At 45.8% G+C, this 22,901-nt stretch overlaps 1 protein-coding gene across 1 annotated transcript in view; it reads right to left on the reverse strand.

The window, feature by feature from the left end:
* Nucleotides 1-22,901, reverse strand: part of MYO16 (myosin XVI) — a 643,638-nt gene that overhangs the window by 117,626 nt on the left and 503,111 nt on the right. Inside the window, exon 28 of the mRNA XM_053563761.1 lies at nucleotides 2,604-2,706. Coding sequence (XP_053419736.1) covers nucleotides 2,604-2,706 — 103 coding nt within the window. The remainder of the gene's footprint in view (nucleotides 1-2,603; nucleotides 2,707-22,901) is intronic.

Consider the following 22,901-nt stretch of genomic DNA (forward strand, 5'->3'; position numbering starts at 1 on the left):
TGACTTAGATGTTAGCTGACATCACTTGTGGTTAGTAATTCCTCCTTCCTCCTTCCTTTTTTACCCAACCTTTCGGCACCAATGTGCCTCCATGACAACTACAGACTGAGTAAGCTTCCTCCTTCAGACTTTTATTTAAAGTTCAACTTCCATTATTAGTTTAAAAAAAAAGAAAAGGAAAAGAGGTAACAAAGAAAAAGATTGGGTGGGGCAATTAAATCATTACTCATTAATGCAGAAATTCTAGGCTTTCTGTTCTTTGCCATGGAGAGATGAGTGAGCTGCTGTCCATCTGGTATTCACTACTTGTTTTACCTGGATGGGGTCATTTTGGACACAGTCAGCAATTCTGGACCATCTGCTCATATCATTTCTGAAGCAAAGTCTTCATTTTTGACCCCACAAATTACACCTTTTTATGGGTGGTTGTCCTCCTTATCAAGTTTTGAAGAGTAAATTTATGTCCGCTTTCTAGTAATTGCTTTGCTTCACCAAAACTATTAGCTACCATGGTCTCTGGCACCTGGACACCTTCAGTCATTTCATAGCTAGGAACTTCCAAGAAATCCCTGGTGTCATGCGCTCCAGTGTTGCTCTAAGAATACCTTCTTAATTCAAATCTTCTCTCCTAAAATGAATCAAGGACGGTATTAAACCAAGTCTGAGGACACCTTCTTGCTTCCTGGTGGACATTTCCCGTGGTCCTTTGTCTCAAGTTATTCCTTGTTCTGCAAGTCCAGCTCCAGCTGTCCCCCTCATTGGACCCTGAGCTCTGCCACTCAACCAGACCATAGATTATAATAAAATGTTTCGAATTATGAAGATCTTGCCACCAACTGAGCTTCAAAGGGTAGGGACACTTTAACTGTATAGTAGGTGAGAATCAAGGTAAAGTGAGACAGAGAAAAGGGGCCTAAGTGAGACTCCAAGAAGCCCAGGAAGTCAGGTCTAAAAGCACTCAGGAGACACTAGCTCTGAGCAGAGAAATCAACCCAGTTCTTCACAGTGTAGATTCTCTGATGGTTGCTGGGTTAGTATTTTAAAATGGTTCTGGGAGAACTGGTTAATCACATGTAGGAGACTGAAACTGGACCCACACCTCTCACCACTTACAAAAATTGACTTACAATGGGTAAAAGATTTAAATCTAAGACATGGAACAATAAAAATTCTGGAAAAAAGCATGGAAAAAGTCTTGATATTGGCCTGGAGAAAGACTTTTATGAAGGAGACTCCATTGGCAATTGCAGCAACAACAATAATAAATAAATGAGACTTTAGCAAGCTAAAAAGCTTCAGCACAGCTAAGGGCACAACAATTAAAGCAAACAGGCAACCTTGAAAATGAGCAAAGATATTTGCACTACAAATCTGACAAAGGGCTGATAAGCAGAATATGCAGAGAACTCAAACTGATCAACAAAAAAGAATAAACAATCCCATCTATCATTGGGCAAAAGACATGAGCAGAACCTTCTCCAAAGAAAACAGACAAAAATGATCAACAAACACAGGGAAAAAATGCTCATAGTCCTTCATCATCAGAGAAATGCAAATCAAACCCACCCTGAGATATCACCTAATCCCAGTGAGAATGGCCCACATCACTAAGTCCCAGAGCTACGGATGCTGGCACAGTTATAGAAAGAAGGGGACATTTTAACACTGCAGGTAGGATTTCAGACTAATAGAGCCTTTTGGGAAATAAGTATGGAGAATCCTCAAAGAACTAAAAGTAACCTTCTATTTGATCCTACAATCCCTTTACTAGCTATCTACAGAAGAAAATAAATCATTTTACCATAATGACATTTGCTACGGAATGTTTATCACAGCTCAATACACAATTGCCAAGACATGGACTCAACCCAAGTGCCCATCAACATATAAATGGGTCTGTAAACTGTGGTATGTGTACACCATGGAATACTATTCAGTCATAACAAAGATGGAAACTTGTCATCTTTTATATTAACATGGATGGAGTTGAAGAACCTTGTCCTTAGTAAAATATCACAAGAACGGAAAAGCAAGTATGCAATGTACTCAATACTAATATGAAGCCAGTAGATGAACAATTACACACTCACGAGAGAGAAAACACAATTAAATTCAAGTTGGGGAAGGGGGGAGGAGACGGGCAAAGAGGGGAGGGGACTGGTTAGCTCTTACCTAAGGGGTACACTGTAGGGTACATGGCCCACCTCCTGGGTGAAGGGCTCAACTATAACTTAGGCTTTACCTAACAAATACAAACAGTGTAACCTAATTGTACCCTTGTATTAATCTCATTAAAAAAAAAAAAAAAGCATTAGTGATAAGGTGTGAGTGTGACGCTAGGGCAAGTGGGATGTGGACCAGAGCTTTAGCAGCTTCCGTCATGGCGGCGGAAGGAACATCTCAGGCTTCCTCTTATGTTGGCTGCTAGATGCTAAAATCATAACGACTGACACGTTTCCAGGGACTGCACTTAATGTTGTGTCTTGCCAAACACATCAAAGGAATTTTGTTATGCCAGGAAGACTCTGGCGACTCCCCACAGTGATTTAGCTCGCTTCTTTAAAATACGAAACTGGTATTTGTGTAGCTTGTAGGTCACCAACCTGCCAGCCTTGTAATTCACACTGCTGGAGGACAAGCCGACATCTCTCCTCGGCAGACTGCTCCGTCTTCTCACACAGCGATGTCACAGCCAATGGCTTGTATCTGTGAGAGCAGCAGGGATGAGAAGCAATGACTGGATTTGCCAAGCAAATGGTTCTGCTCAACAGGGCTGTTTCCTCGTGTGCTTTCTCTAGATTCCCCCATCGGACTTCATCCCAGAGACCCCCCAGGACCCCCCTTGGTGAATTGCCAGGTGGCTGAGAATACCCTTACCTTCTACAGGGAAAATGATTTTTACAATGAATAAAATAAATTGTTCAATCCTCTATGTCTGTCATTGTCATCGAGTCATTTAAACTATTCGACCAAAGAAAACTTGAAGAGAATGAAAGTTATTTATTAGTTGTCATTCAAACATTTGGTTTGTTCCTTAAAAACACACCTTTTAAGAAACTCAAGCATTCTTTATTACCACTTGAGAGTGGAGGCACGCGGGCGTCACCGAGAAGCAGTATCAAACGACCACAAGTCTTATGTGTGAGAGAGAGTATCTCCCTCTTTATGCATTCGGTATGGAAGATTTTAATTCAATTGTTCTAATGTGAAACATTTTTATTTTGGAAATTATCTATAAGTGAACTGACTCCTGTTTCCTACCTGAAATCCATGGCTGTACACAAGTTTTTTAACAACTTTTTTCATAAATGACTTCCAGAATTATATCATCCATTTAAAAAAATCTATGTAAAATTTCTTTTGCACTTGTGGTATTTAGCCTGACATATAGGCAAGGCTGCTCTGGGGAGGCGGAGGGGGAGGCAAACAGAAGGAGATGAGCAGAGATCCACACAGCCACATCCTGGGGTGTTTACGCTTCTCGCATCGGGCCGCTCTGTAAGCTGATGGAAACTCAATGCCAAAACCCACATCGCTACGTTTCCTGTTATTTCCAGCATAATACTTCAGTGTTTTATCTAACAGTCAATGTAGCACATTCGGCATCTTCTAAAATGAGATTTTTTTAAATTTCCTTAGTAAAATTAAGTAAGGGAGTGTGTTACCCACACATCTTCTCTTAACACCTTCTCTCCAACCAAGCAGTGAGAGAACTGGACGTGTCCTGTGGAGAGCCGCCCCAGGGTCCCCCACGGACACGCAGAGAACTGGACGCGTCCTGTGGAGGGCCGCCCCAGGGTCCCCCACGGACACGCAGAGAACTGGACGCATCCTGTGGAGGGCCTCCCCAGGGTCCCCCACGGACACGCAGAGAACTGGACGCGTCCTGTGGAGGGCCTCCCCAGGGTCCCCCACGGACACGCAGAGAACTGGACGCATCCTGTGGAGGGCCTCCCCAGGGTCCCCCACGGACACGCAGAGAACTGGACGCGTCCTGTGGAGGGCCGCCCCAGGGTCCCCCACAGACACGCAGAGAACTGGACGCGTCCTGTAGAGGGCCGCCCCAGGGTCTGCCACAGACACACATACATTTATTTCTGCAAGTGCTTTGGATAATGAGGGCCTCGTATTGGGCAGAGCAGCAGTGACTGTGGGTTCTGTGTACAGGATATACTGAGGAAACGCACCTGTTAGGGACTGAATGTGTCTCTCCAAATCCTAACCCCCAACGTGCTGGTGACAGGAGGTATGGTCTTGAGAGGTGAGTAAGGCGTGTGTGGAGCCCTCACAAATGGGGCTAGTGCCCCGACGAAGTGCCAGACCAGAGTTCTCCCCTGTGCCATGTGAGTGCACAGCAAGGAGGCTCTGCTGGGGCCGGGAAGGAGACCCCATCAGACGCGGGGCCTGCCGACACCCTGACCCCGGACTGCCCGCCCTGCACCCCGAGAAGAACGTCTGCTTTTACAGGCCATCTTGTCTGCGGTCTTTTGTTATGGCAGCTTGAACTGACCAGGAGAGTTCAGTTCCTATTTAGCTTTTCAGAAGGCATTTCTTATTTCTTCTCTTAAACCCTTAGCATTCTCACTGAAAAATCAGTACATTATTTTTCCTGGATTGAGAATCTTTTGTCATCATCGCACCAGCTGTGAGCAGCCACTGTGACTCCATCAGCCCATCCTTCTCGAGGATGGACTCCAGCTCACGTACCCACTCGGGACACAGAGGGCAGAAACAGAGTGAAGACAACGTGGCGGACGCTGTGGAAACCAGCACTGAAAGGGAGGAGGAGTCTCACTCATTGTTCTGATCACACCAGAGGGATTTAAACGCTTTGTGGAAGCCCATAGTTTCCAGTATTTCTTTTTTATAGTTGACACAAATGTGAATATTTACATGCCAGGCACTGAAGTTGATGCCTATGTCCCCCTCCCCGTTCCCTTCCCACCCCAGGCATATTGTGGTTGTCGCAGAAGATAAAGGAAAATTTCCAGTGTCTAGAAGAGCAGAGGAAATCGGCAGAAGAGAGTGTGTGCAGAGTGCCAGCAACTGTGCTCAGGCAGTGCCTGGGACCGAGGGTCCAGGACATCCCCTCAGAGTTCTGTGTCACAACATCAGTACATCTCAGAGACATCATGGACCAGGTTTACAATGTTCACGTGGTTTACAGGAGACACGTGACATAATTGTACAAAGTGTTCAAACAGGAAAGAGGCTGGGTCAGGAACCTGAACTCTGAGCTCTAGGTTCCACTGCCTTCTAAACTTGCTGTGACGCCCTTGGCAATCTCCCGATAGGTCATTCTTTGCCTCCCTCAGTGGTGCCCCTGTGGGTTTCTGGGGACGAGACACAAATTCTATTCCGTGTTACCAGCTCCCAACTGACCTTGCAGGCAAGCTTCCCCCGGAACAGGGATGCTTTGCACACTCTGAGGTGTGTGCTGCATGGCCTGGTACAGAGCAGGTGCAAGTGAAGGATGAGGAGCCAAGATTGGGCCTGGAGAGAGAAGCGGGAAGGGACACCTCTTGAGCATTGAATACTCAAAGGCGGGGGGTCACGTCACTCTGCAGACCCCTCCCTGTTGTGGGACCTGCACGGCCATCCTCTTTTGATGGTGAGGAAGCTGGTGCTCACAGCAGGTCACCTGCTCAAGGCCATGAGGTGGCCTATTGGGTTGAACTCTGTCCCCTGAAAGGGTGAATGAATGTGACCTTATTTGGAAATAATGTTGTGTAGACATTTAAGATGAGCTCATCAGGATGGGCCTAATCCAATGGGACTTGGGTCCGTAAAAGGGAGATGTGAGGCACCATGGAGCGGCAGGGAACAGAGCAGAGGCCGGAGGGCTGTGCCGCAGGGGAGGAGCGTCCAGGACTGATGGTCACCACAGGAGCTGGGTGAACCAAAGAAGGTCCCCAGACTCAGGGGAACTTGGACCTGCGACCCCCCAGGCACTTGCAGCCTTGAGAACTGTGAGAGTGAATGTCAGTTCATCTCAGCCACCTCTTTTTATTTTGCTGTTCTTTACAGAGCGGCTCTAGGGAACTGATCGAGACGGCAGAAGTGGCTGCTCTGCCAGAGTCAGTCTCTCCATCACCAGTTACCATGTAGGTGAGAACTAACAGGCCCCAGAAGGTTCTAGAGTGGGAAAGAAAGAGACTGATCTTAAAGAACTAAAGTGGTAAAACTCAACAGTAATCTTCATTATCTTGGACATGACTCCCTGGTTTGCTGGCCTGGGGGTGAACGAGAAGTCACAATGAAAGTAGACTCATTCATGCCCTCAGGAAAACAAAGACATCTCTACCATTTAGCCAGAGGCACACAGTGAACTGAAATCACTCAAATTATCTTTTTATTCTCTCTGATAATTGTCTCATTCTGGAACTTTGTTAATTATAACCAGGAATTTAATTGATATAATTCAAGCATCTGAATATAGTATTAACAAGTCAGAACAAAAAGTCTTGTACTTGGTGCTTTTTTCTCATTTTATATTGTTCTTTTGACACTTAAAATGGTATAATTCTGACATTTTAACTGAAAAGAGAAAAAAATAACATCATCTTAGGGTGAGATACTCCATTTTTGTGTTATGTAAAACAGCTTGTCTTTTGAAGCCTGAGTGTCATCACCTACAGGTAGTGTGCTGGTCTAGAAGAACACGGCCACTTTCTGTTGGTGAGTTCACACATGGTGTTCAGAAACTTCCACCTGAGACCATATGGTGGCACCAAGCCCAGAGTGCTAAATGGATCCAGAGGTAGGCGGTGGCAGGTGCACGTGTCAGCTCTCTTTCCCCACATCCCCAGCATTGCATGTCCCAGACAGGTCACCTTCACCCCCTGAAGACCCCTATACTCAGGCCCCCACCTGCTCTCTGTCTCAGATAAACCAAAAGACTCTGCCAAGTAGGTGTGAACCTTGCATGTCTTCTTGCCATTTCCTGGTGTGGGCACAACTGAAGTCTAGATCCACGTCTAGGGTCAGGGTCTCACGGCTCACCAGCTCAGCCTCAGCCAATTCACCCACAGTGACTGAGCGTAAAGCATTTGCTGGGGACTTTTCTGGGGGCTGGACACGTGGAAGTGAAAACAGCCCATATCCTTTGTGATAGAGAGAAAGGATAAGAGAGGAAGTAAGGGAGTGCATTCAGGGCAGAGAGAGATGCAGAGAGAGAAAGCAGAGGAGCCCTGACTTCAGGCAGACACCTGCAGAGTGGAAGGAGGCTGTGGCCTCTCTGGGAAACAGGAATCCAGGTGAATGGCCACAGGCCCAGGGACAGAGTAGGGGCAGGGCAGGCCTGTTCTGGGAGTGTCAGTGGGTGGGTGTGGCTGGAGAGGAGGAAGTGGGGTGGAGGAGACAGGAGAACACCCTGGGGCAAGGATCAGATGTGCAGGTCAGGTCGGGGTTAGGTTTGATCCCAATTACTAGGGAACAGGGTTGGAGCTGAGGAGCCCCATCACTTGACTTTAAAAGCATCACTGAGGTCAGGTGCCATGGCTCACATTTGCAATCCCAGCACTCTGGGAGGCTGAGGCAGGAGGTACACATGACGTCAGGAGTTCAAGACTAGCCTGAGCAAAGCAAGGTCTCTACCAAAAAAAAAATAAATAAATAAAAAAAACAGAAAAATTAGCCAGGCATAAGGTCACATACATGTAGTCCTAGCTCCTGGGGAGGCCAAAGCAGGAGGATGGCTTGGAGTGCGAGGTTACTATGAGCTAGGCTGACGGCATGACACTCCAGACAGGGCAACAGAGTGAGACTCTGTTTCAAAAATAAATTAAATAAATAAACAAAAGCTTCACTGAGGCCACTAGGCTGAGGAGGTTGGAGTGGGGTAACGGTTCCCAGTCCAGGGTAGAAACATCGGCCCAGACTGTGAGGACAAGTGGCAAAAACTCAATGGACACTGTACGTATTTGGGTCACCCCTGTAGGATTAGGGGTGACCAAATACATACAGTGTCCATTGAGTTTTTGCCACTTGGATCGATCAACATAAAAGGAAGGAAAGATGACTCCAAGGTTTTTGACCTAAGAAACAGGAGGCAAAGTCAACTTTTAGGGATACAGAGTATCTTGGGAGCTGCAGTCATCTCCCCAGATCACCGCTACATAAATGGGAGGGTAATTTGGGCAAAAGGAAATGTTGAGTAAACGTCAGCCAGACAAGAGTCACAGACACCCAGAGAGGTGATGTAGCTTCACTGCTACCTGCCCTGCCTGACTGGGGAGGCAGCTGGGCCATTCAGGATGGGTTTCCACCATGGGGCTGAATACACAGCTCCCTCACGGGTCCTGACCCAGGTGTGTCCACAGCTCCCTCACGGGGTCCTGACATGAGTTGTGTCCATAGTTCCCTCATGGGTCCTGACCCTGCTGTGTCCAAAGCTCCGTCGCCGAGTCCAGACACATCTGTGTCGTCTTAGATGAACACACAGCTCCCTCGCGGGTCCTGACCCAGCTGTGTCCTCTTAGATGAACACACAGCTCCCTCACGGGGTCCTGAACCAGCTGTGTCCTCTTAGATGAACACGCAGCTCCCTCACGGGGTCCTGAACCAGCTGTGTCCTCTTAGTTGAACACACAGCTCCCTCACGGGGTCCTGAACCAGCTGTGTCCTCTAGATGAACACACAGCTCCCTCACGGGTCCTGAACCAGCTGTGTCCTCTAGATGAACACACAGCTCCCTCACGGGTCCTGAACCAGCTGTGTCCCCTAGATGAACACACAGCTCCCTCACGGGTCCTGAACCAGCTGTGTCCTCTTAGATGAACACACAGCTCCCTCACGAGGTCCTGAAAAAGCTGTGTCTCTTAGATGAACACGCAGCTCCCTCAAGGGTCTTGAACCAGCTGTGTCCTCTCAGATGAACACACAGCTCCCTCACGGGGTCCTGAAAAAGCTGTGTCTCTTAGATGAACACGCAGCTCCCTCACGGGGTCCTGAAAAAGCTGTGTCTCTTAGTTGAACACACAGCTCCCTCACGAGGTCCTGAACCAGCTGTGTCTCTTAGATGAACACGCAGCTCCCTCATGAGGTCCTGAACCAGCTGTGTCCTCTAGATGAACACGCAGCTCCCTCACGGGTCCTGACCCAGCTGTGTCCTCTTAGATGAACACACAGCTCCCTCACGGGTCCTGAACCAGCTGTGTCCTCTTAGATGAACACACAGCTCCCTCACGGGTCCTGAACCAGCTGTGTCCTCTAGATGAACACACAGCTCCCTCACAAGGTCCTGAACCAGCTGTGTCCTCTAGATGAACACACAGCTCCCTCACAAGGTCCTGAACCAGCTGTGTCTCTTAGATGAACACGCAGCTCCCTCACGGGTCCTGAACCAGCTATGTCCTCTCAGATGAACACACAGCTCCCTCACGGGGTCCTGAACCAGCTGTGTCCTCTTAGATGAACACGCAGCTCCCTCATGAGGTCCTGACCCAGCTGTGTCCTCTTAGATGAACACACAGCTCCCTCATGGGTCCTGAACCAGCTGTGTCCTCTTAGATGAACACACAGCTCCCTCATGGGTCCTGAACCAGCTGTGTCCTCTCAGATGAACACACAGCTCCCTCACGGGGTCCTGAACCAGCTGTGTCCTCTAGATGAACACACAGCTCCCTCACGAGGTCCTGACCCAGCTGTGTCCTCTTAGATGAACACACAGCTCCCTCATGGGTCCTGAACCAGCTGTGTCCTCTAGATGAACACACAGCTCCCTCACGGGGTCCTGAACCAGCTGTGTCCTCTTAGATGAACACGCAGCTCCCTCACGGGTCCTGAACCAGCTGTGTCCTCTTAGATGAACACACAGCTCCCTCACGGGTCCTGAACCAGCTGTGTCCTCTAGATGAACACACAGCTCCCTCACAAGGTCCTGAACCAGCTGTGTCCTCTAGATGAACACACAGCTCCCTCACAAGGTCCTGAACCAGCTGTGTCTCTTAGATGAACACGCAGCTCCCTCACGGGTCCTGAACCAGCTATGTCCTCTCAGATGAACACACAGCTCCCTCACGGGGTCCTGAACCAGCTGTGTCCTCTTAGATGAACACGCAGCTCCCTCACGAGGTCCTGACCCAGCTGTGTCCTCTTAGATGAACACACAGCTCCCTCATGGGTCCTGAACCAGCTGTGTCCTCTAGATGAACACACAGCTCCCTCACGGGTCCTGAACCAGCTGTGTCCTCTAGATGAACACACAGCTCCCTCGCAGGTCCTGAACCAGCTGTGTCCTCTTTGATGCCCTCCCCACCCCCCATTGATTTTCTAGCAAATGGGTCTCAGATAACCTTCAACTTCCCCTTCTTGCCAGCCAACGTCATAAATTGGCAATCTATTTAAGAGTGGGGCTTCATAGTGAGTTCCATGGTAGTTACCGAAAGGTTGTCTAACAAGGAAACTATTCACCAAGTACTTTCTGTCCAACCAAGATTAGTGCATGAAAACTCTCCTCAATTCACTAACATATTGTGAGTGCGATGACATTAAGATAACAGGAATCGCAATATGTATCTTACAAAATTACGAGTGAAAGAGCCACATCTTAAATCTTCTTCACTCTGGAGTCTACATGTTTTAAAAGGTAGAGCCTAACAACTGAAAAGCAGAGAAAAGCTAACGGCTGACAGGCGCGAAGCAGCAGCTTAGGAAAGTGAAGACGTGTGTGAGCATTTCTCTCTTCACATGTGGCGTCTTATCTCCCATGGACCTAGAGGTGGAAACACGCTTATTTAGTTAACTCAGAATTCAGGATAAATATGGTGACTTTTCATTGACTTCTTTAAAAAGACTACCAGAAAAGGGTGGGGAATCATTTTCTTAGAAAAATACGAGGTTTGTGTAACAAGCAAAATTTGTTTTTCTGGAGACAGAGTCTTGCTCCATTGCCCAGGCTAGAGTGCCGTGGCATCACAGCTCATAGCAACCTCAAACTCTTGGGATAAAGGGATCCTCCTGTCTCAGCCTCCTGAATAGCTGGGACTATCGGTACCCGCCACAATGCCTGGCTAGTTTTTTCTTTTTTTAGTAAAGACAAGGTCTCCTGAGGTCAAGCTATCCACCTGCCTGGGTCTCTCAGAGAGTTAGGATTACCCGCGAGAGCCAGTGCACTCGGCCAGCAATAATTGTTTTCAACCTCAGATGCAGTTTATCTGAAATTGTTTCTGTTTGCAAATACCTCTTTTTTCTCAAAAAAAATATTGTCATGAAAGTAAACATTCTCTTGGCTCAGTGTCCTGAAATTTTAGAAATTTAATTCTATTCAACAAATATTTACTGAGCACGTCTTTGTTCTTAGCAAGATATTTGGCCAAGAAACACCCAGATCGCTACAAAGTATAAAGGATCTTCTAATTTTACTGCATGTGATCACATATAAAGCATGACCTTTCAGGTTCAAAATTCAGAAAAGGTATGGTTTTCTTTTCTCAAGACCTTATAAAATTTACCTTATGATGGGGAGAACCATAATCTTCGTCCTTCAGTGACAGAAGGGATAATGAATGAAGGAGAAAAACAGGGAAAGCTGGACAGTCATAGGAGCCCCATGTTGGAAGACTGATGGAGAAAGAGAGCCTGAGGGAGAGGGGAGAAAGAGGAGGAGAGGCAGGGAGGGAGTCGGCTGGCTTCAGAGCAGCTGAGGAGGGGCAGAGCTCGAACTGTGGCCAGCAGTTCTGATACTGCATGGGGAGAAGCTGGTGGGCCTGGAGCGGGCTGTGGGATCGGAAACCAGGGGGTCTGCGGCAGTGTCAGGGCCCTGGGGAACCCACAGAAGTCCACAGCAATGTCAGGGCCATGGGACCCAAGGAGTCCACGGCAGTGTCAGGGCCTTGGAAAACCCAGATGTCTGTGGCATTGAGACCTTGGCAGAGGAGGTTTATGACATAAATCAAAGGAAAGATCAACAGGTTGAAGGTGAATCAAAACCACTGAAAGTTTTTTGGGTGCTTTGTTTTTCAGAAGCAAGGACAAACAGACTTATTCACACGCAACACATGTGGAAATACACAATTCCTACACAACTATTCATACTTCTTTTTGCATATTTCCATTTCCATTTTTTCTCCAGATTATCTTATTTATTACTGTTCATCCCTGATAGGGTGAAGATGCACTGTCTTCCATAGATCCCTCAGCATTCCCCCAGTGGCCGCGTGGCATCTGTCCCTGCTCTGCACCCACACACACTGCTGTCTGGCTGTGGGTTAAGGGGATGTGTTTCACCAGATCCTTGAACTTGCCAGGATTGTTCATTTTGCCCTCATGTTTCTGCTCTTCCAGTAAACACACAGCAGGTGCGGAAGGGTGATTTTCTAGCTATTTGGGGCTAATTTCCAGCATTCAGAAGGCTGCGTGGTGGGCTGAGCAGCACAGCTGCCTAGCAACGGGGCTGACGCACACCACATCACGGAAGTGGGGAAGGCGAAGGAAGCACAAGTGGGCTAGAGAGAGAGGAGGCCTCGCTCCTCTGCAGAGCAGGGGATGAGAGGGAGAAATGAGACAGGGAGGGGACGGCAGGAGTACGTTTCCACCAAAGAAGAGAATTTTTTTTTCTTATGAGGAAAATGACATGAAAGCAGAGACAAACTTGTCAGAAATTATCTAGTTCACATGGAAATCTCCTGTGCCCTCTCTGTGTGTCCATTCTGTTTTCTCTAAGGACCCTATGGTTAAAAGAAACATTCCATCCACATCTGGGTTTAGTGCTGGCTTCCTTGCCAGCCGACTGTCCTGCCTGTGTCTCCTTCTCCCCCCGCAGCCTCCTGAATGCATGGGGCAGGGTGAGGCCCACCACACAGCAGCCTTCATGGTGGCACCTGTCCATCTCTCCCGCCTGGCTCCCGCTGCCTTCCCACAGGTCCTCTTCATCAAGGCTGACCAAGCAATGTCCGAGCTTCCTACAGTACTCAGTACTTGCAGCTGCCTCTGCCTGGAGCTAGTCCACCAACACACGGACCTGTCCCGGAGCTCACCTGTCCACTCCCTCAAGGCCTGTGGCCCCTGGCCTTGCTTATAGGATGGATGGGAAAGGAAAAGTAGCTGCCCCTTGCAATCAGCTTCTGAGCCTCCTAGAGTTCTAATCCTAGAATTACAGGGACCCACATTCAGCTTCTCAGGTCTCATCTCTACGCAGGACTCTGAGAAGGGGACAGGACATCTGTGCATCATCACTATGACAGTCCCAGGCTGTGTGCTGGGTTAAGATTAGCTCCCCTTCTCCTTCCAGATTTGGGAGAATAGGCTGCTGCCACCATTGAGAAGCACGTATGCACCATTCAGACAAAGACATCATGATACTTCACATCGCTGTAAATGTCATGTCTGTGTCACGGACTTCTTGACTCAAGAGTCCCCTGGCTTGAGTTCTAGAGAAGAGAGTGGGACACCAGAGCTGAAGAGCTGCCAGCCCTAGGCAGGTCCTATTGGAGGTCTGGGAGGCTGGCACGGTTGGGCACTACCCCGCCTTCCATACACAGACTCTGGAGGTGAAAATGGAGCATCAAGGAGGAAAGGAAGGGAGGGGACAAAGAAAGAAAAATGAAGAAAGATTATAACGTGCCCTCCATTCCAGGCATGCTGGTAGACAATTCCATCTCATCACGGAATTCTCACAGCAACACCAGAATGGTAGTCCTGAGGAGTCAAGGAGTCACTTTATACAAAGCTGCCATCTTAATCCTGCCTGGTGACCCTGAGTCAAAAGCAGCTTCTAGAAATCAGTCTGAGAGATGAGATAAAAAACAGACCCTTGTCCCTTTCATTTTTGTGCTTTAAGGAATAGAGGTAATCAATATACAGAATAATGTATAAATGTAGAATATTAATAGGACAGAAAATGAAAAGGGCAACCCTCTGTGCTAATCCCTTAAAGTCCATGATTGCTAATTTCTTAAATTCCAAGCCTTCTAAATCATGGTCGTCTCTCTCTCTCTCTCTCTCTCTCTCTCTCTCTCGTGCGCACTCATTTGGGTGCTAGGCATTACTATTTTTATTATTATCACTTTAACATCATCATAGCCATATGATGTATTAGATATTTATGTGTCAAGACTCTAAAACCTGAGATGAGACTCGGGTTCCGACTGTACCACGCTGTTGGCAGAGACCCCTAGGAAGGGAAAGAGCCAGCTGAGAGGATCAGGGGCCCCTGAGTTCCCAGTAACTGCTGGATGGGCTGCGAGGCCTCAGCAGAGCCCACTGCCCTCCTCTGAGAGTCAGCATGGGAAGCTTTGCAGCCCCCACCCCACAAGTCCCATGTGAAGGTGCTGCAGCTGCCCACGTGCTGATAAGCTGTACCTTGGGCAGGGGCAGCCTGGGCAGCGGTGAGGTGAGAGACCACAGCCCACAGGGGCCACCCCCGCAGAGCTCCTGCCTCGGAAGCATTTTGTTCCAGCCCCTGTGGCAGAGTGAACCCCTCAGAGATGCGCCCTCCCTCTTTTGAGATTCATTTATTTGCACCATGTAATTAAGCCCAGGCTCTCCTGTCCCTGACAACAAGGGTGCTGAATAGTACAGAAGAACACTAAATCATGCTTCAGCTCCTGGGATTAGGGGATGTGAGTGAACTCGGGCTGTGTGGTGCTCACACCTGTAATCCCGTCTCTCTGGGAGGCTGAGGCAGGAGGTTCCCTTGAGCCCAGGAGCTTGAAGCTGCTGTGAGCTATGATGATGCCACAGCACTCTAGCCTGGGTGACAAGAGTGAGGCTCTGTCTCAAAAAGAAGGAAAGGAAAAAAAAAAAAAAGAATTCAGAGCATCTGCTAAGAATTCACACAATGCTTGAAGTTCTCTTACTCAAAGCTGGTCCCACCATTTCATTATATAATAATTGCGCAATGTAACAACATTCTAGTTATTCAATAAACGGGTGAGAGAGAATCACTGAGTTAGAAGTGTCCCAGTGTGAGTTCTGCACTGAGTCCCTTTTCCTGAGCAGCCACTGCAACATGTCTCATTTACCTGAGCCAGGTTTGGATTTGCTTCTAGCACTGCGCTGGGATGTTTTTCCACATGGACCCCCCTCCATGCATATTAATCCTCCAGGGCCATCCACCAAAAGAGACATTTAAAACTGTGCCCAGGGGGCATGACAGTGGCAGGCAGGGGACCCGTCGTGCTGCTCTCAGATGTGGTTGAACCCACTCTGGAGGATACTAGGAACGGCCAGTCCTGGGCATTCCAATTGAAGTGCTTTATTTCTGTATTCTCCACAACTCCATCATTTACTGGCTGGGCCCTAGTTTGTATCCATCAGGTACAAGAACAGCTTGTTTACTTAAACTGAAAAGAACAGATGCTCATTTGCTGTTTAAGCTTGAATAAGAGACCTCTTTAAGCTTTGTGGTTGGAGTAAAATTATCCCACTCCTGAAGCAATTTTCTCCTTAATCAAATATTCGGCAGGGTCAGTGTGACCTGCTATCTTTTCATAGGAACAGAAAGCTGCCAAAACAGGCAGACTGATTTGCTGGAGATATCTGCTATTCCAGCGCTCCTTTTCCCACTAAAGAGAAATTCCTCCTCAAAAATCTAAAAAAAATTATGGAGATTGATGGTTGATGTTGATATTTTTATTATTTAAACAAATTTGCACTTATTTCAGTTATTAAACTGAATTATTCACTACCATATAAATCTCCCGTTCAAAATACCATTGCCATAATAATTGGTTAGAAAACATTAAGAAGTTAAGAATGAAATGACATTGCCCTGGGAAGGAGCAGACTGGTACTGAAACTAGGTAATACTGTTTCAACAGCCACGGAACTTGCCTTCAACATCTACTTTTGACAGTGTCCTAGGGTTGAACCAAGACTTAGGGTTGTCATCTGCACTTAATCATCTTTGTTAATTTCAGAATGTATCAATTTAAAAATACAGACCAATCATACTTACAAAGACAAGGTAAACATGTGGCCAGTGAGGAGTTACACCTTTGTGGCTGTGAGTTTTAGTATCAGTTGACTGTGCTGTGGGAAGGTGAGCCAAGGAATGCAATAGGCATGCGCCTTTTAAGAATATACATACAATTATGATGATGAATTTGATATAAAGAATAGAATTTCTATTTCTCTTCAGTGAGATACTTAAAATACAGCCATGTTGGTTTTAAATCATTTGAAAAGGAGATGACTATTGTGAGGGGTAATTAGCAATACTGAGGATCAGAACCCAAAATACTCATAGTTTTTAAAGGAGATAATGTGCACCAAATTTTCAACTGAATCTTGAGCACTTAATACAACTATTTGCAAATATTGGGTATATAGGGTCAAATTATAAATGATGAAAGATACTTTAAGTATAATATGTTGTCACTCAATGGAAACCATTAATACCTATAATGAAGTCTTAATTAAAAAAAATTGACCAGGGTCCTAAAGAAATTAATACTATGCAAAATACTGTCTCTTAACATTTGTTAATGCACCACGTGCCTCTGACATACCCCACGCCTCCGAGTCTGGGTCCTATCTCCTGTTTCTGTCTTTATATTGCATCTGTTGATAATTATTCATTGAGACAAACACAGGGACAACACTGGGCTTGGTTCTAGAGACCCAGCAGTGAACAAGAGCCACCCTCCCTTTGAAGGTCCTTCCAATAAAATGCTGGGCATTGTCCAGGGGCCCTGGTAATTCCCTAATTTCACAGATCTATGGTCTATGATTGCTTTTGAGTTGGTCACTTTACAGTTCTGTGGGTATAGAACTCAAGCTGTAGAAAACATACCAATGCAATAATCATTACGTTGTCTAAAGCGAATAATGTGTAAATGGAAATACTTCCTACCTAAAGCAACACCAATGATGCCTGTCTTGGATAGCTCAGATAAATTTTGTCAGCAGCAGACAATATATATCTCTATAAATCAATTTTCATTTGAATTGGTTTTAGCATTTTTTTTTTTAAATAAATGGGGTCTCACTATATTGCCCAGGCTGGAGAGTAATGGCTGTTCTCAGGTGCAATTATCATAGCACACCACCGAGCCTCAAATTCCTGGCCTCAAGCGATCCTCCAGCCTCAGCCTCACCCTCCTGAGTAACTGAGACTACAGGTGTGTACCACTGTATCACTGGTTTTAACATCTTATCACCTTCATCTTTAAATGAGGGCTAAATAAAATCATGTTTCTCTAATAATCATAGTTTTACCTTTTTGAAAATTTTACTTTAACCCAATATGGGGCAGCATGGTAATTCAGGGAGAGGTGTGTGTTCTGACCATAGTCAAGTTACATTCACCTCCTCACGTCAGTGTGGTCTCCAATCGCTATTCGGTTTCTGGGTTTGGGGCACACAACTGTAAAAATAACTTCCGTCAGGCAGCTAACAACATGTTATAAGTCATGTCTAACACCTGCACTTCAAGGTTTCTCTTCATCACCTTTTCTGTTTTCATATAACCTGATCTTTCTATAACGTAAAAGACCATTGTCTCTCCCTCATAGACACGGACTCGTCACTGGATGCTTTCCGGCTCTGTTTTTCCTCTTAGCTGCTTCATAAACTCTTAGTCTTGCTTGTAGACACTATTTTGTTCACCCTCCCAGTGAGCATCTGTGTTTTTTACCATTTGTTTCTTGGCTCTTCTGTAATGTCTTTCTTTAACAATCCCAAACACATTCAAAGCTAAAACTATCATTTAGAAACTAATGACTAAAAATCATTCAGGATGCAAAGTATAATCATCACTTGCTTGAACTTCACATCGATATGTTGAAATGCCTGTGGGCAGCACACCTGGACTCTCCCAGGGAGACCTCAAGCGCCACGTGTCCCACTCCCGCTCCTCGCATCTGACCCTGCCCTGGGTGGCTGCCCTCGTCCATGTCCACTGGAGACCTGGAGTTGTCAAGGCCAGTTCACCCTAAATACATGTATTTTTCTCATGTCCATCAGGTTCTCTCCCTCACTGCATTCTCGGTACCCTTCTCACTACATGTCTTGCCCCACTGAGTTCATCTTCGTTCTCTTTTGCTTCGCATCCCCCCGCGACCCCTCACCGTCAGCATGCAGTCTAGTTTCCCACTGTGGAGTAGGGGCCCTTCCTCCGTGAGACCATCCTTGCCTCATCTTTTCCTAGTGACCATCAGGATCACGCCAAGCTGAGAAGTCCTGAAATCACACTGTCGTTCTTGTGACCTTGCACACGGCTGTTTCTTCTCTGGCTGAGTCTAAGGTCTTCAGGACACTCAATGTCACCCGCTCCAGGCTGTCTTAGGAACCCTTCCCTGTACACCCACACTGCTTCCACTTTCTCACCCCAAATGCTCATGTTTTATGCTCTCTGGTTCTGGAGATAGAGGCTATTTTATGCATTCAATATTCCCCAGAGTGTCCCATAGTATCTGGAAAGTTAAAAAAGTTCCTAAACTATGGCTGAGTGTTAAATAAAGGAGAGAAGAGGAGGAAGGAGAAATGAGAGGAGAAGGGAGAAAACAAATCTTAATAATTATTTAACTCTTATTTTACTCATTAATATAATTAATATATGGTATTTTTATATCTCATCTACTGGACACAGTTAAATGATAATATTTCCTACTATTTTAGTAACTCGTGGATATGGTCTTGCTGTAATCATAACCTTAAACAAATACATAGAAACCAGTGATATACAACACACAGCATATCTGATTATCCATTGATGCAAAAGCACAGCAATCTCATTGCCGCTCATTAATTATTCTAACTTGTAATTTATATTAAAGGGTGCTGGCATCTTTCTTTCACTGGCACCTGGCTACCACCTCAGAGGTCAAATCACCACCAAACTTCTCTCTGACCTGCTGCACAGCATCGGGGAAGCGCTGGTTCTGCTGGAGCCATGGGCCCCACGCCCAGGGAACAGGTGCTGTCATCAGCACGAACTGGCGACGCCATCACTTCTCCAGGCTGCTGTGCCTGCCCTGAACAGTTGTTATCTAACAGTTCCCCTTTCCCCTTACTCATCTGGGTTGTTTAAAACATTCTAAAAGTGCCCATTTATCTTCAGATGCATCTTCTGCATTTTCATATTGGATGATGTTAAAAAGAAGCCTATGGCAATTCATTGAAAACCATATTCAAACCATCTAAAAATATCTAAAAACAGAGACTGCTGAGGTCTGTGACTTCAGCAAAAATGACATAATGGACCATCTCTGAACCTACCAGCCTCTATCTGAAGCCCCCGATTTATAATCATTAATAAAGTTATTTTTATATTCAAAATATGTAAAACAGGTAATGCATCTCATTGTGTTGCAAGGGGAAGGTACGTGCTGCATATGAGCCCAGGTCTCTAATATGAAAACAGAGGTGGGTGCAGCCAAGACTTCACAATAGCATACGTCCCAGACGCTCCAGACTACTGCAAATATTTGGTGTGTTGCTGGTGCCCTTGGAAACTCCCGTGCTGTCATCATGGCCACCTCTCCAGCATTATACCTGCACACTATAGAGCAGTGGGTCTCAACCTGTGGGTCACGACCCACAGGAACTGTATTAAAGAGCCGCGGCATTAGGAAGGTTGAGAACCACTTCTGTAGAGGCTTATAAAGCACCCGCCCTTACCAAGTGTCCTGCTCACATACGCTCCCCATGGAAATGTTTCTGGCCAGGATTAAGTGATGACTGCCACTGGCAGTGGTCCTTAGAGGCTGTGGCATTTTGGATGCTTGGTCTTTAACTTTTTCTCCTTATATCTTCCAAAAGAGTTCCTGACCATCATTTAACCCCAATCTACGCTGTTTTCTTCCACCTGGTAGCCCCAACATGCAGACACGTGGGCAGTTCATGCTGCTCTGCTCCTCTCTGCTCTCCTGGTCTCCAGGGCAGAACTTCTCTGGGTCACGAGATACGCACACTTTGTGTTCCCTCAGCATCCCCAACAACGCAGTCTTTGGTTTTTGTCTATTACCCTGGTTTTAAATACTAGTCATATTTTAGTGACACTCAAATATTCAGCCAGGACTTCCTTATATTCAGTTGCATCCTAGCTCTACCTTAGCATCTCACAGGCCCCTGGACACAGCCCATCTAAATCTGATTCATCTTCCTTCCCCTCTGCCCTTCCTCACCTCAGTCCAGGGCCTTATTATTCATCTTGTGATCTAACCTGGACCTATATGAGTTCTCAAGTTGCCTCTATCTGAAGCCCCAGGTTTATAATCATTAATAAAGTTATTTTTACATTCAAAATATCTTTTTTCACATCTGTCCCTTCAGTTCCTTAAAATTAGCACTGTTTTAACTCCAACTATAATCATTCCCTCAAAACCAAACTCAGCTGCTAGAGGTGGTTTTTAACCAGAGTTGATTTTTGCCTTCCCAGGGGAATTCACTAGTGTCTGGAGCTGTTTCTGTTATCACTGTGGGGAACAGGGTGCTCCCCTGGGTCTAGCAAACAGTGACCAGGTGGCTGCTAATATTCTGTAATAGACGGGACAGCCCACTGCAACAGACAAAATTCTGGCTCCAAGTGTCAAATGCCATAGTTAGGAAATGCTGTACTCAAGAAATCTAGCTCAGGAGTCGGCATTTTCTATAAAAAGCTGAGTAGTAAGTATCTCAGCCTTTGTGGGCATACCGACCCCGACACAATACTCAACTCTGCCTTTGAAACAGGAAAGGGACCAAAGACAGTATCAAAACAAGCAGGTCTGCTGGCTGGTTTTGACAACCAGTGGAAGTTTTCCAACGCCCAATATAGCTTAAAGAAAAATAAAATTACATTCTTACATTGTTCTAAATGTTTAATGTCCATTAGCTATGATGGACATTAGCCTAAGCTACGTTCCCTAAAACATGTGTGTCTGCCTTTCTCTCATTTTCTCATCTTTGTCCTTGTTCATACACTACTGCAGTGGAGATGACTTTCCTGTTCACCTCTGATGAACTCTCTGCCTGCCTTCATGTTATCCCCACCATAACCTGCATCCCTGGGTCTGATTCCCATTCTGGGTCTCCTCTTTTGCCTCCTTTGATGAGATTATTTCTCATCGTGGCTACAGATGCCTGCCTTTAACTGCCACAGGTTGAGACCCACTGCTCTACAGTAATGACCAGCAGGTCTGTCGGGCAGGAGCAGGTTCTTTTCTTCCAGGCTCTGATGACACCCCCAGTGCCATCTCAGGTGTCTGTCACCCAAACTCCTTGGTGAGACCCTCTGTGCCTGGGAAAGGCTTACTCATTCTGTACTTTTACACACACAATAGTATCAGTTGGTTTGGAAATACTTAATATTTGCTCTAATGAATAATTTTTATGGAGATGTCTTTGAGTTTTCAAGCTTTTGGGTCTTTAGAGAATGCCTGGGAAAGAAATAAAATAATGTTTAAAAGGAAATAAAGGCACCAGATGGCATTTGACATCGTTAGATTTTGTTTAAGATTGCTACTTTTCTTAATTGTAAATACTCCAATGAATTCTATTGAGAACATGTATCTGCAGCTTCATCTGAAGGCTTTGTATTTTAATTAAATGAATATATAACATATGAGAGTAATGAGAAGATTCTCATACTTTTCAAGGTCTGTCTTTTTTTTTTCCTTAGAACAGAGTCTTACTTTGTCACCCTCAGTAGAGTGCCGTGGCATCACAGCTTGCAGCAACCTCCAGCTCTTGGGCTTAGCTGTAGCTGGGATTAGAGGTGCCCATCACAATACCTGGCTATTTTTTGTTGCAGTTTGGCTGAGGTCAGGTTCTAACCCACCACCCTTGGTATATGGGGCCGGCGCCCTACTCACTCAACCACAGGCGCTGCCCCAAGGTCTGTCTTAATAATATTTCTTTCTTTCTTTAATAGTGATTTATTACTGTTAGTATGAGAATGCATATCTAATTCCCCTAGTCATTGAAAATGAATGGCAATAGCCCTTAATAAAGGTCTGCAACATTTGCTAAAATCTTAATTTTTGAGACTCATTGCTGACCTGAGAAGCGTCTGATAAATGGTTATGTCCACCAACACCTGCAGGCAATGGTTGCTGTATACATTTCTGAGATGATACACAAAAAATATAAGCGCAAGGTACTTTTAAAAAGCATATCCGCCTATGCTCATTATTTATAAATTCTAAAATGCCTTCAGTTTTGTTTTTTAACGTCCCAGTGTTTCCCCTGGTGAGAGCACTGGCAGAGCATCGGTGAGAGGAGGAGACTTCCCGCTCGCTCCGACATTCTGCCGAAACGTAAGGCAAAGCAGGTGGTACTCTGTGTTGAGCCAAAGCACTTTAGCACTTTTTTTTTGAAGCAGGTGGGGGCCAGAATGTTCAGAATTCTGTTCAGAACCCTGCAGATAAAAATGCATTTTTGACCATTTGGTCATAAAAGCTTCAAACCCAAGATTTCCCTAAGAATAAGAATGAAAGTCATCAGCTTCCTGGACAATTTCTAGTTGCTTAATTTTAACTTAATTAAAATCCATGCACATTCAAACAAATATAGTACTCGCCTCCACTTCCTATCCAAAACCCATGTCTAGCATCATCATTTTATAAAATACCAGCTGCTCTATGTTAATTTTTGTGCAGAGATATAAGTTGGTTTAGGAAAAGATGGTATACATAATCTAAATAATCAGCAGGAAAAGTACATTATCCACACTACTGAAAATTATTTTTTAAAACTTTAAGTGTTTGGACAAAACCATGATTGTGGGACATCCCTTTTCATTATAAGAATCGATTGTAGATGCTCATGAGACGTCTCAGGAGCGATTTAAGTACTTACACCAGGAAACTCACACAAAAAACAAATTTCAGTGTTCTGCTTCCAGCCAAGATGGAGCAATAGTGATCAGATTCAACCTCCATCCCTGATAGCTGAAGATTGGACAACTGATGTGAAGTTATCGTTCCCAGTTTACTGGACATCAGACTGTGAAGTCAGTGATCCCTGAGGGGCAGGAA

Source organism: Nycticebus coucang, chromosome 15, assembly GCF_027406575.1.
Source record: "Nycticebus coucang isolate mNycCou1 chromosome 15, mNycCou1.pri, whole genome shotgun sequence".
NCBI lineage: Eukaryota > Metazoa > Chordata > Mammalia > Primates > Lorisidae > Nycticebus > Nycticebus coucang.